Source organism: Rhododendron vialii, chromosome 8a (genome assembly GCF_030253575.1).
Source record: "Rhododendron vialii isolate Sample 1 chromosome 8a, ASM3025357v1".
Lineage (NCBI taxonomy): Eukaryota > Viridiplantae > Streptophyta > Magnoliopsida > Ericales > Ericaceae > Rhododendron > Rhododendron vialii.
This window is the reverse complement of record NC_080564.1, coordinates 47,079-60,950: the sequence shown is the minus strand read 5'-3', so window position 1 is coordinate 60,950 and position 13,872 is coordinate 47,079. Positions and strand designations below refer to the sequence as shown.

At 36.6% G+C, this 13,872-nt stretch overlaps 1 protein-coding gene across 1 annotated transcript; it reads left to right on the top strand.

Annotated features, from left to right (window-relative positions):
* Positions 1-12,502: 12,502 nt before the first annotated feature.
* On the top strand, positions 12,503-13,404 carry LOC131336308 (defensin-like protein 1). Its single transcript, XM_058372095.1, has 2 exons — positions 12,503-12,716; positions 12,858-13,404. Exons 1-2 carry the CDS (start codon positions 12,662-12,664, stop codon positions 13,043-13,045), a joined length of 243 nt encoding a protein of 80 aa, XP_058228078.1. The 5' UTR covers positions 12,503-12,661; the 3' UTR covers positions 13,046-13,404.
* Positions 13,405-13,872: the final 468 nt, after the last annotated feature.

Genomic DNA, 13,872 nt, shown 5'->3' with positions numbered 1-13,872 from the left:
CAAAAAATAAATAAATGTTCGGTACTAAATGAAAAAATACTGCCCAAGTTATATTTCAAAGGGTGTATATTGAGTAGATTCTCATAATGTTACGCACTGTTAAATTCTTAAACCAAAGTAGTGTTAAAGCTAACTGCTTTAAACTACGTGATTGCCTTCCACTGAGTAAAATCAGGACAATATCACCTCAAGTTTGGATAATACCATGTTTGAAAGAACGATGTTGGAGAAAATCTTCTCACTCGTACTTAAACTAGGAAACTAATTAGTAAGGGTAAAATTGATACACATAACAAACTTTCCGAATCAGAATTCTTGTAAAAGCATTTTTATGTGTATAAATTTGGAACATAGAAGTGCACGGTAAATCTCCCTTTTACATTCACAAGCCCTAATATGAGATTTGGGGATTTTTAAAAAATCAGGACAAAATTGGTTGGGGCTTTCGTTACCAGAGCGACGGCGGCGACTGCAAAAGGAAGGCAAGAGACTGTGGGAAGGCGAGAGAGCCAAGCTGCGATGGTGGGACGGTAAGACACTAGCTGTGACGGTGGGACAGCGGGCGATGATTGGGTCGGACCGGCGTCAGTGAGGTGGGGGAGGGCGTTGGGCGTTGGTGGTGTGTACAAAGAAGTTGCAAATTCAATGAGAGAGAGAGAGAGAGAGAGAGAGAGACGCGTTTTAGAGCAAGTATGTCAGATTAGGTAAAATTTGAGCCAAAATTGTCAATGAACAGTGCATATTTTTTCTTTTAACTACTCACGTCTCTTTCAATACTACGTCAATACTATTTATTTTACTTATTCTCTATTAAAATAATACTTTCTTTTTCTTTTTACTATTCTTTTTTTTGTTGGAGGAGAGAAAGAGAGACTAGAAGAGAGAGAAAATAATATTAAATGTATAAATGATGAATAGTTGTTAAGTAAATTTACCTAAGCACTATTGCAAAATTTATTTTACCTAACCTTAGAGCATCAACATCAGAGTAGGCATATGCATAAGTTTAGGTAAAGTAGAGAAGTAGAGCCAAAAAAGTGCAGTGCAGCAGATTAGCAAAACGCAGAGGTAAAATGCATTTTCTGAAATGGTTCGGTAGAAATAACTAAGCACTGTTTATTATGTACCGTTTACTTTATTATTGTTTTATACAACTGACACGTTCTCTCTCCTCTCTTCTGTCCTTGTTTGTATTTTATAATACTATAAATGTCATATTTTACCATATTTTAATAGATGGAGAGTATTATATACAGAGCATTAGTGTGGTGTTTTAGTCAAAAGAAAGCAGCAAAAATACATTTCTCCACTGTTCACCTGCCATTTTGAAGAACTATTGATGTACTTGCTCTTAAAAGGGGCTATTGCTAACTTGGTGTGATGCTTATTTTGGGTTTTTGCTTGGGTAAAATACCTAAGAATCTATTTTTCCTAATCTAGTGTTGTAGACACCCTATTTTGGACTTTTCAAATTAGTTTACTTACGGTATTTGATCTTCCGATGATGAAATGAATCAAGAACATCCTGAAAATATTAGTATGTTTGAGCTTTGACATTCCAAAACCCTTTTAGATCCTTTTCAAACCCTTTAAACCAGAGCCAAAAAGCCTCAACAAAACCCTACTTGCTTACGCTGTTACTCAACTAGCGTGCGTTAGTCCTCTGCCACGTGTCAGTCATCGGTCAACTTTGACCGTTGACCAAGCCCGAACTGGAGTACGCCAGTCAAATCTCTGGTCAAACTTGTGTTTTTCAGCATGCAGAAGCCATGGCTAGGGGTCTACAGCACATGGGAACCTTTTAATCCACCGAAAAAGCAACTTCGCCGGGGGACATTTCTTACACCCCTATCCCATCACCTTGTCCTCTCATCCAATGAGAAGGAAGGCTTAAGGGCTAAGGCTCCAGTCCCTTTGACTGGCCTTAACCCCTTTCCCCCTATATATACCCCCTCCATTAGTCTTTTAAAAGGGTTGGTTCTCCAAGTTTCAAGCTCCAAGTCTATTTTTTTTCTCTTTTCTTGATTTTCTTGCTTGCTCTTCTTTCATCCATTGAAAGAGTAAACAAGAGACTCCTCCATACACTTCTTACAGTCAAACATCCACACAACCATCCTCCAAGCATCATCCAATCAATCCATTCATTCAAAACTTAAACATTCCATCAAGCCCTAAGCAAAAGGTATACCACTTGGGTATATTTCTCTGTTCTGATCCCTGAGGGGAGCTGACAGGGTCAAGGCTGGTAATCAATACCAGTTCTGACCCTAAAGCTGTCAAGGTTTCAAAAACAAAAAAAATCATTTCTAACTAAAATCGGCGTGCGCCGGTCATAAGCCCGCGTACGCCGGTCCGTGGCAGTACGTACAGTTTTAAATTTGATCTGTCTGGAATTTGTCTGGAACTGGCGTACTTCAGTTGTGAAATGGGGTCCAGATCTTTGTTTTATGCTTTATTTCCTGTCTATTCATCATCTTATTGCATGCTAAAAACTAGTTTACTGCTTTCTGTATTTAGAACTTTTTAGTTGTAACATTCAATATTTGTTCATATCTGTTTTAGAAAGCCTCTGGGATGCTTTCTGGTCATATTCCAGAACCCAGATAATGCAAAACCAATCACTGACCAAACGGTAAAACTGGCGTACGGTCTCTCGAGACTGGCGTACGGCAGTGTTACCAGGATCCAGTGGCTGACCCTTGCATCTAGTTTAGTCTTAGCCTCTTTTCATGTCCCCACACTGTTTATGGGGTATTCCATTTGTTTTGATGACTTAAAGCAATTTCATTTGTTTGTAACTGGATATAAGTTGCTCTATAAACTGCGTGGTTTGTCCTGAGTGTGCATTGGTCCATTCCAGAGCCCAGAGGGTTGAGAGCAAGAACAGTGGCTTGAACCTACTGAAGTATGCCAGTGACGAGTTGGCGCACGCAGGTTGTGATGGCATGTAGTGGTCTGGCCAGTGCATGCTGCCATGTTCTGCGTTTACACCACCTTCGAGCAGCGTACTCCAGTTTGTTTAAATACTCACAGGTGCTTATTCTCAATCTATATTTATTAGCTTAACCAATCATCCATAAAATATTTTGTCACATAACTGCAGCTTGTCACAGTTTTAATCCCCATTAACTGTTCTCCTGCCCTAATTGGCTGAAAAATGATTAATGAGAGAAAAATGCAAAAGTTTTATAAAGTGCCTGAGTAGAGACCGATCTCCGGATTGGGCGAGAGCGGTGCCATAAAATCCTTCCCCTCTCGTAACCTGGCTCTCGAACCTCAGATATCGAAGGTGACGACGGATCGGTCTATGCCTTTTCAAAATCAAACAACGTAGCAAAACGTTTCAAGTTCGGTTCCTTGGGTATTTCATCGCTAAAATCCGAGTGGCGACTCTAAATCGAAGCGTTTCGCCGCGCTTTTTAAAGAGGGCCGTACCCGATCTTTTAAAGAACAAAAATCAAAAATTTTGGGGCGCGTGCCCACAAGTGTACATGCTCTTAGAAGAGAATGAGAGAGGGAGAGAGAGAAACGTATTTTACTAGGACCAAAAGCCCATAATTTCCAAAACCCAAAATTTTTGAATTTTCCTAATTCTGCCCGCCTTTTTCGGGGTAGTGGGGGTGGGACCCTCATTTGCCAGCTCAATCGGTACATCCTCGGTTTAGCTGGTCGGTCCTCATGGTATTATTGTATAAAATCTGTACCATTGTATACAAATCCTATTTTGTCCAGTTTTAAGTCTAAAAAAATGATCGAAATTGCTCATTTTGTTTAAAATATTTTATTTACGCCTCCTGCGAAAAATAAGCTCAAATTGATTTCGGTTAAGACATCTACTAAACGTCCAACTTTGTCCCAGAATTCAAACCTGAATTCTAGAGCAAAATTTGGATGTTTTGTAAATACTCTTATCGATACCGGATTGAGATTATTTTTTGGAGAGACCATAAGCAAAATATTTTAAACAATATAAGCGACTCCGATAATTTTTTTAAGACCAAAAATGGGCCTAGAAAGGGGTTTGTATCCACTGGTACAGATTTTTCATCTGTACCATTGGACTTTCTAGGGTGTAAAAGTGTTTACACCCTGCAATGTGTGGGTCCTATCGATAGTTTATCGCAATAATCCGAACAATTCATTTTGTAGGGTCTGCAAAATAGTACATATAAGCCAAAAATCAGCTTGACCCAACGTAGATAAGTGTATCAAAAATTAAATTTTGATTTATAAAATCGACGGCCTGGATCATTTTAACTTAAAAACTATTGACAGGATCCAAGCTGTCCATTTTATAAACCAAAATTTAATTTTTGATACCCTTATTCATGCTGGGTTAAGCTAATTTTTTATTTATATACATTATTTTGCAGACCCTAGAAAATGAACGAGTTAGATTATTGCGATAAACTGTCGATGAGACCCATACATGGTACACTCTTACTATAAACAAGTTAATCTCTTGTGTTTATCAAAACTCCAAATTTCTTTTTAAAGTAGGATAAACTAATGGATTTTGATTTTCGCACTCTACTTGTTAGTGATGACGCACCACTTTTTTTATGAAGTTATTAGTAACTTCATGTTAAAAATGAAATACCATCAATAAAAAATAGAGTGCGAAACTCAGTTTCCAAACTAATACTCCTACTAAATTGGGGTAGAAGCTTTTACCAGAATAAGAAGCGGCAAGCCGCAAGTATTTTGAAAATAAGTAAACTATCCTTCCATAAGGACCATAACTTAGCGCAATAAATTCCAGAATTACTATCATTTTTAGATTCTAATCCGCCGCTAAATTGTATTCATCTGGTATTTTTTATCTAGTATTTGAAACCTTTATATGGCTGGGGTCCGTGATAGTGTCTTGAGTCTCGTGACGGTAACTGGTAGGGGATTGTGGATGGTGAGTGATAATTTTAGGGGAATTTGCACTTACACCCTTTGTACTATCATTGATTTACACATATACCCCTTATACTCCAAATTTAGGCACTTACACCCCTGTACTTTGGACTAAAGTGCAACTGTTAGAAAATCTGTTAAAATGGATGGAAAAGCTACTGGCGGGAGATTTTCCTCAAAAATGAGAAAGAAAATGCCCAAAATAACCCTGATAACCGTTTATAAGTTATGTCAAACTCCCCTTCCAAAAAACAAAGTATCCAAACCCCTTTCTTCTCCTGACCCGCTCTCTCTCTTCTCTCACAAGATGTCTTTTCAAACATCAAAAAACCCATCAATTTCAAGCCAAAGGATGCATCCAATTTGCCGTTGCGGTTTGCTTGAAATTGATGGGCTTCTTAATGTTTGAGAAGACATCTTGTAAGAGAGAGAGGTTAACTTTTTCTTAAAGTTATGGTTTTGTCTTTACTTGAATTTTTTCACTTTTGTTAGTTTTGCGCCAAATTTTTGTGATTTATTGATTCATCTCGACAAAACATATTGTAAAAGTAATTTTTTTTATTTTTATCCAAATATTTTGGAAAATGACCACTTTTAAGGAAAAAAAAAAGGGTCAAAAAAGTGAGGCACAAAACTAACCACTTTTTTGGGTAAAAGTAAAAAAATTTATTTTTCCAATTCGTCTTGATGAGACGAATCAAAAAATTTAAAAAGTGAGGCAGAAAATTAGCAAACACAAAAAAAAAAAAAAATCAAATAAGGACAAAACCAAAGAAAGTGCTAAAAGTTGTTAGTAGAACATGGTCAAAGAGTGGATTAGGGAAATGAGGGGTTTGGATGCTCCATTTTGGGAAGGGGAGTTTGACAGAGCTTATAAATGGCTATTAGGGTTAGTTCAAGCATTTTTTCTCCTCATTTTTGAGGAAAATTTCCCGCAAGTAGCTTTTCCATTCATTTTAACTGATTTTCTAACAGTTGTACTTCAGTCCAAAGTACAGGGGGCGTAAGTGCCTAAATTTGGAGTATAAGGGGTGTATGTGAAAATTGGTGATAGTACAAAGGGTGTAAGTGCAAATTCTCCTAATTTTTATCAAAACTTACTGGATAACGTGATCATCTTTATATTTTTTTCTTTCAATGATCTACTTTAATCTATCATCCTAAATGTTATGCTTTTAAATTCTGTCTCATAGAAAATAAGATAATAACGATATATACGAGAGTTTTAACTTTTTATACATTTCTTATAAAGTTAATTTTGTTCCTTCAACTCATTCTTAAACTATTCAAAATTTGTTTATTTAAAGGCTATTGTAATAAAAAAAGAAGGCTATAAATGTCTCTTAATGTACCAATATAAATATATGTATATGTATATGGTGTTCCACTAATATTTTTTTTTATTTTTCTCACTTTTTTTGTTTTGTTCTTATTTAAATTTTTTTCTCGTTTGGTAGTATTGCGTTAATTTTTTTGATTTTTTGATTCATTTAGACGAGACGAATCAAAATAGTAATTTTTTTTTACTTTTATTCAAATATTTTGAACAATGAGGAATCAAAAAGTCAGTTTTTTTAACTTTTTATCTACTCACAGCCCCACTTTCATATTCCTCCCCGCTCCTCTCTCTCTCTCTCTCTCTCTCTCTCTCACACACACACGCTGACCCACACACTCGCATATAAAGTGGTAACCACACACAGAGAAAGGAAGTGATGCAGCTTTCACTCGAGGACCATGAGCATATTAGGGGGTTAAATGAACGGTGTTTTCGAGGGCATAATTTAGCACTTATAGATCCATCATTATTAGTCATATATAGAGGAAATACAGACAATTGCGCTCTCATGCAGCCGGATATCTTTTCATTTCTTGGTATTTATCACCAGATTCACAACAAACTGACTTTGGCTTATCACTCGGTATGGATCTGATGGGCAATGAGTGTTTTTATTTTCATAAGCAATATGAATTTATCTATTCCCCACATATATTGCACTTCTCAAATGAGTTTTATGGTATCTAGACCCTCAAATCTGCCCCTTTGGGCATAAACCTCATCCTACGAGGGTGATGAATTTTCTCTAGAATTTCAATATTGCGATTCAGATCCAGTTCTTTGACAGAACCTGACTCCCATCGAGACAGAACCTTGCTCGAAAGTGGAAAGTAAGATTGATCCTTTCAAACATATGGGTTGGAACAGGGGACTTGTTTCTTGTGATCTTGTCTGATCAATTATCCACATAATGCTTCAAATGAGTTTTATGGCTGCTATTTTTGAGTTTTATGGGTGATTTCCGTGGGATTTCTATGTCTATCAGTGCTGGTTAGCTTATTCTATCGATTTGTTCCTGTTTTAGGGTTTTGGGAGTAAAAGTATCCCTCTTTTGGGTGCTGTGGACAGGACGCCTGGAAAAATGATTTTTTTCCTTGTTATCTCTCATTTTGTAGGAGTATTTTTTTGTTTACAAAAAGGAAAAATAGTCTGTTTGAGAGTCGCCACTCGGGTTTTGGAAAGGATTATCACCCGAGAAACTATTTATTGAAAAAAAAGTGACTCTTTTGGCCTTGAAAAAGGTTTTTAGTCTATCGAAAACAGAGATATTGGATTCGGGTTCGGGAGCTAGGTTATGAGAGGGGAAGGTTTTGTTGGAAAAAGCACCCCCCTCGCCCGATAAAATCGGTCTCTACTAATACTTGTTGGATTTTGAAAATCATTTTATTACTTAACTTTTTAGGCCACACAAACAGATATAGCACATAAACAAACAATTGTAGAAGATATAAACATCAAACGGGCATGCTTTGAACAAAAACAGCTAAACAGTTTATATTTTATGCTAGTTTATATTTTATGCTAGCAACAGAGACTAACAGATATGCTTGCATATAACCAATTAATTATAGAAAATAACTAAAATCAGCATTATGTCCCCCGAAAAATCCACCGCACGGCAGAGGGTTGTGCCGTACGGTACTGATTTTGTGGTTTGCATGCTCATGTATTAAGTGCACAATGTCTTATAACAGAAGGTAATGTAGGCTAACATGCTCTCATATATAAATTTGGAACTAGATTTGCATGGCATAGTCATCTTTAATTTATATAACGGTAAGAGACACTTTGCTCAAATGATTTCAGCAAAACAATAGAAGAAAAAGTGGTTTAAACAAAATCTGTTCCTGGAGAAACTCTACCATACGACAATAATGTGTATCGCACGGTAGAGATGTATGGGATACCGGTTTTTATTTGTTGAAATGTTTAAGCCATTTTAGCCCAGGGTTGGTATGAGGAACCAATCTGAGTTTAGTGTGGCTTCCTCTCAGATTACAAAGACAAGTAATTGATAAAAGATTTATACCTCTTGGAGCGAAAATCCTTCTTTAGATGGTTGTAGCTATAGTGACGTCTCTTGGCATGAGCTTGAAAGAACAGGTAAGCTTTGGTATACTGTAATCACAAGGTGTGAGACCCGTTTTTGAATTGTGGGTTGCTTTTGAAATGATTTTGGACTTGGTTTTTGAAAGAAGATGATGTTTTTGATATTTGAAATAGGTATGAAAACAAGTATGGATTTTTCAAAGCATTTTAAAACTATTTTGGTCTTATTTCTCTCTCTTTTCCTTCAAAAAAAAAATGTATATCTTGTCTAATGATAGGGGGATGTATTTATAGGGTAAGCAAACTTGGCGTGCAAGCCAAGCATTTCGGTCTTCAACTGATTACCGCATTCCTGACATTTTTGACCAAAAGTTGATCCACCGTACAGTACTTAAGGTCCACCGTACGGTACTAGGGTCCACCGTACGGTACATCCCAACCGACTTAAGTTAAAGTGGTTAAAAACTCTACCATATAGTAGATATATGTCCACCGTACGACACAGTTGACCACCATATGACTGCTCAACAGGCCAAACTTCGCAAGGCCGCCCCGGACACTCCTGAACTCGGTTTTGGGTGTTCTTTGGACCGTTGGAAAGCTTGTCAAGTCTATTTTCTAACCCGAGTGTTTTGGATCAAAATGATTTTGTACATCAAAAGATATGACAATTTTACCCTTAAGTGGTCGAAAAAGAAGCCATTTTGGCAAAATCCTAGTATCTCCCTCATTTCAAATCGGATTAAGGCTTATTATATAACGATAAAGAGGGTTTTGAATGTATTAAGAGATGGTGGAATCCAAAGATAAAAATAATGAATTTTTATTTATGAAAATGGACTGAAAACAGACTAAACCGAAGACTACCGTTGGTACCACGACGGTCAAAACATGTACTACTCATTCTAAGTGTCACTTGGCACTCTCATACCTAGTTCTAAGGTGTTTTCTCACTCTTTTGAGTACAAAGAGCATTGTTTGAAGCTTTCAAGGCACGTTTTCATGATTGGGAAGCTTATCGCCCACTTGTCTACGGTTTTCGAAGAGTAGTGCTCCAAAAGGTTTAGATCAATCCAAAGGTTTAAATCATGCTTTGTTTATCGTCATTGGGGACTCAAAAGGTATCCGGGATTTCCAAATTGGGGTGTTTATAGGTGCCAAATACTTTGGGTAAGGTTAGGTCAATGGTTTTCCATCCAAGAGATGGATGAAAAGTGGAAATTGGATTTAGTAGGTTTAGATTCGTTAGTTTAAGAGACAAATGTGTGCAAATTGATAGTTAAAAGAAAAAGTAAACAAAATTTAAATAGTTTAAGGGACAAGTACATATTTTACCTTCAGTCAACTCTATCAAAATTGAAGAGTTCATCTCACTCTTCAAAATTAAAGATTGAGAGGGCTCACATCCTTTAACCATTGTATATTTTAACAAGCAAAATAATTAATAAGGTAAATTAGTAGAATTTGAATAGTGGAATGTAGTGCTGAACATGAAAATTACAAAAAATGAATATTCAAAATGCCACATAAGTTAAAAAAAAAAAAGTGATGTAAAATTTTGAAGAAACAAGTTGATTAACGATACTATTCATTAATTTTATTCAAATGTTTCGCAATCGACTTGCTCTCTTTATATTTTAAATACACTAATTTTTTGAACAAGAACGCTTTATATATTAGTGGTCGATTTTCTATCCTAAAGACTTTTCAATTTCTCCCACAAATCGTAAGCCGAAGTTTCGGGGTGGAGACATGATGAAAAACACTATTGCCAATCTATTGACAAATAAGCCCAACACCTTTTCGATACAATGTGGTCCAATCCTCAAAATGCCACATAAGTAAAAAAAAAAAGTGATAAAATTTTGAAGAAGCTAGTTGATTAATGATACTATTCATTAATTTTATCAAATATTTTGCAATAGACTTGCCCTCTTTATAATTCAAATACACCAATTTTTGAACAAGAATGCTTTATTAGCGGTCAATTTTTTATCCTAAAGACTTTTCGATTTCTCCCACAAATCGTAAGCTGAAGTTTCAGTGGAGACATGACGGAAAAAACTATCACCAATCTATTGACAATAAGCCCAACACCTTTTCGATTCAATGTGGTCCAATCCTCATTTTTCATATCGGCTAGTTTGCCCTTATCACCTTTTATAGGCCCATGTAAATCTTAACAATACAAGAGACCTTCTATTTTAAATTTTCAAGTCGTCCAAGTTGTTCCATTGAAACTAATTATTCTACCCACATCTTCTTCCATGATTTACACAAAAATTATAAACCCTAGCCAACAGTCGGCTATGATACTAGTTGTTGGAAAAAATATGCAGTTCTCACAAGTATAAGTTACGAAAGGAATAAAAATTGCAGCGAATATAATCTGAAAGACGCAAATGACAATCGAAATGAGACACGAGCAATTTTACGTGGTTCCCCCAAAATAGAGGTACATTCACGGGACCGGAGTCCGATTCTACCATCAACAAATGTTTTACAAATAAATTTACAAGAGATTCAAGGATCTAATTAACAAACACCCTAAGGTGTATCAAATCAATTCCAATACAAAGAGGGAAGAAAGACCTCACCAAATGTAGATGAACAAAGCTCTCCAAACCACCTGAAATTAGAGCCCGAAACGGAGAACAAATCAGCTCCAAAAGTCCACGACTAACTGCTGAAGATTAGAAGCCAAAGTGGATGCACTTGAACTTGTTCTTTCTCACCGAAAACAGAAACACACGGACTGATGCACACTCACATTTTTCCTTTTCAAAGTTCTGGGGCTATTATTTTCTCTCTCTCCAGAGACAAGACTCCCTTTTGCTTCCAAGAAAAGCTGATTAGTCACCCACAAACATGTGCCAAAAAGGGTAGAAATTTCTATCAAATAAATTAGCCCACAAAATAATTTTTTTGGGCCCAACAAAAATGTTATTGGGCTAATAGAATTCACAAAAAAAACATAAGGAGCGAGGGAAAAGCCCAACACGTGGTTCAATTCCTACGGGCAGGGACGGATCCAGAAATTTTCTCTAATGGGGGCACCAATTTTTACTACACTTGAACAAAAATTTACAATCAAACACAATATAAATTTAAACTTCATCATATGAGAAAAGGGAAATAATTTCAAAAAATTCCTAAAAATAAACACAAAAAGGGTTATAATCCTTTTACGGCTTCTCTAATGAGAGCCACCATCAAGGGGCAAAATTGAAAAAAAAATAATGCTCATGTTTTTTCATTAGTGAATTATTTGTAATGTGATTGTGTGTGCTTATAACATTGTCCAAAAAATTAAGTGCTCCAATTTTTAATCAATTTGAATAAATACAAAGATCTTTTTTTCTGATCATATTATTTTAAAGGGTCATAATTAATTTTTATTTTTAGAGATCTCATATGAGAACTGTAGAACCAAATGAAGAGCAGATACTTAAGTGCTTCAATTTTTAATCCATTTGAATTGGTATGAAGATTTTATTTTTCTGATCATTTTATCCTAAAATATCATAGTTAATTTTTGGTTCTAGAGCTCTCAAATGAGAACCCTAAGAGAGCCATAGAATTAAATAAAGAGCAGATACTCAAGTGTTCTAATTTTCAACCCGTTTGAACCGATGCAAAGATCATATTTGTTTGATCATAATTAATTTTTGACTCTAAAACCCTTATGATTAATTTCTAAATTAATTTTTATAAACAAAAAATTGAATTGAGTGGAGGCACGTGCACCATAGTGCATCCGTCCCTGCGGCTAGGGGCATGGATTAACTACTCCCGAGCAAGGACTGGATAAGGCAAGTACTGCATAATCACGTGAAGAGGTTCTGATGAGTACTACTACAGCTCTGAATTTTACATGTGAAACCCAATCTCGGCCATAGCTTTGTCTTGCCTCGTGTTCTTACACGTATTTTTACGGCTAAATGATTCAGACTTTGACACTGGATGCAATACATTGCAGTAGTGGGATTTGTTTCCCTTTGCATTTGGATTTTTGTAGTATTTGGGATTTTGGTAACGGACAACAAAAAAAAGAAGAAAACATGGGGCATGCTGATCGATGCATGGCAGTTTTAACGTGACTTGTTTTTCATTATATACGTATAACGTACCCAAAAACCTATGTCCAGATATATAAGTAAATTTGGGGAAGGTAGTTTCTGTACCAGTACCACCTGTATATATGTGTATAAATGGGACTCCTGTCATTCAGCAGCTGTGTGTGATTACGTTATACATATAAGTGCGGGGTTAGAGAGAGAGGGAGAAAATAGTGGGTGTGTCTAGCTTCACGTATATACTATAAGAAGTATTGAGCGAAAGAAAGCTCAGAGATTAATTAATAGAGAGATGGAAAGGAAGACATTTGCACTTCTCATGTTGCTGCTCATTGTCTTGGCTTCTCGTAAGAGCTCCCTCCCTCCCTCTCTCTTCTCTCCCTCTCATCATGAATTATTTTAACTAGCTTCGATCTTTTGAGAGTTAACTAACAACTACTTCTTTTTTCCTTTCTCTCTTTCCTCTTTCTGTGTGTGGGGCCGGCCAGAGGATAAAGTGGTGATGAAAGTAGAGGGAAGAGTATGCGAGTCACAGAGCCATGGGTTCAAGGGTCCATGCAGCCGTAATCACAATTGTGCTCTGGTCTGCAGGAATGAGGGTTTCTCCGGTGGCAGATGCCGTGGTTTCCGCCGTCGTTGCTTTTGCACTAAGCTCTGTACTACTACCACTAATTGAATGTGATTGTTTGAGTGCAAGGGGACACATCCATGCCCACCACCACCACCAGTACTCCTACTCCTCCTCCTCCTCCTCCTCCTCCTCAATCATCTCCATCGATTGACATCTATAGCTTAATTACTTGTTCTACTAGTATTACTGCTACCTAGTGTTAAGTCCCTGAGAATTATGAGTATGTCGTGGAGTCTCTAATAAGATTGTAGTTCTGTAGTAGTTTGGTATGAATAAATAAATTCTCTACCATACCTGCACAACACACGTACAGGGTAAGGCGGGGGGCGGGGTAGATCATATCAGATCAAAGTATGAAAGTACGTTCTTTTATTTTATAACTGCATCGTCGTTGTTGGTTGATAGATCCTTGTACGTTCGATATTCTTGCCAGTTAGTTTGGGGTCTTGTGTTGGTTTCTCTTGCTTCTTTGTAAAATGCGTGGTCTACCTTCACTCCATCTTCAATTGCCAAGTCAGATGTCGATCTCTTCTGCCGATTCCTGACTAGAGTAAATTATAGAACTCAACTGCAAGGGTGCAGCACCTTCACATATTCCATCTTGTCAAGAAAGAGAGAAGCAACTTGAACCAAGATTGAAAAATATATGTGGCCATTCGTCAGTCACCTGCATTCGTCCAATAGTAGTTCTGAACAACATATGTTCACATTCTTACCTTCGGACTAATGAACAATGTTCCAGTATACTTTCGAACACTTTCTTTTAATATTGTTGAACATGTTAGGAAAATCATTATCAGGAAAATAAATCAGAGTTTTATTATACTTGCAGGAAAAGTTCCAACAAAATCCCCCAAGTGGATTGCAGAAAG

Excerpts from the sequence above, each read along its gene's own strand:
- LOC131336308 (XM_058372095.1), top strand. The coding sequence starts at position 12,662 with ATGGAAAGGAAGACATTTGCACTTCTCATGTTGCTGCTCATTGTCTTG. Across the intron at positions 12,717-12,857 it reads GCTCATTGTCTTGGCTTCTC|AGGATAAAGTGGTGATGAAA; the intron begins GTAAGAGCTCCC and ends GGGGCCGGCCAG.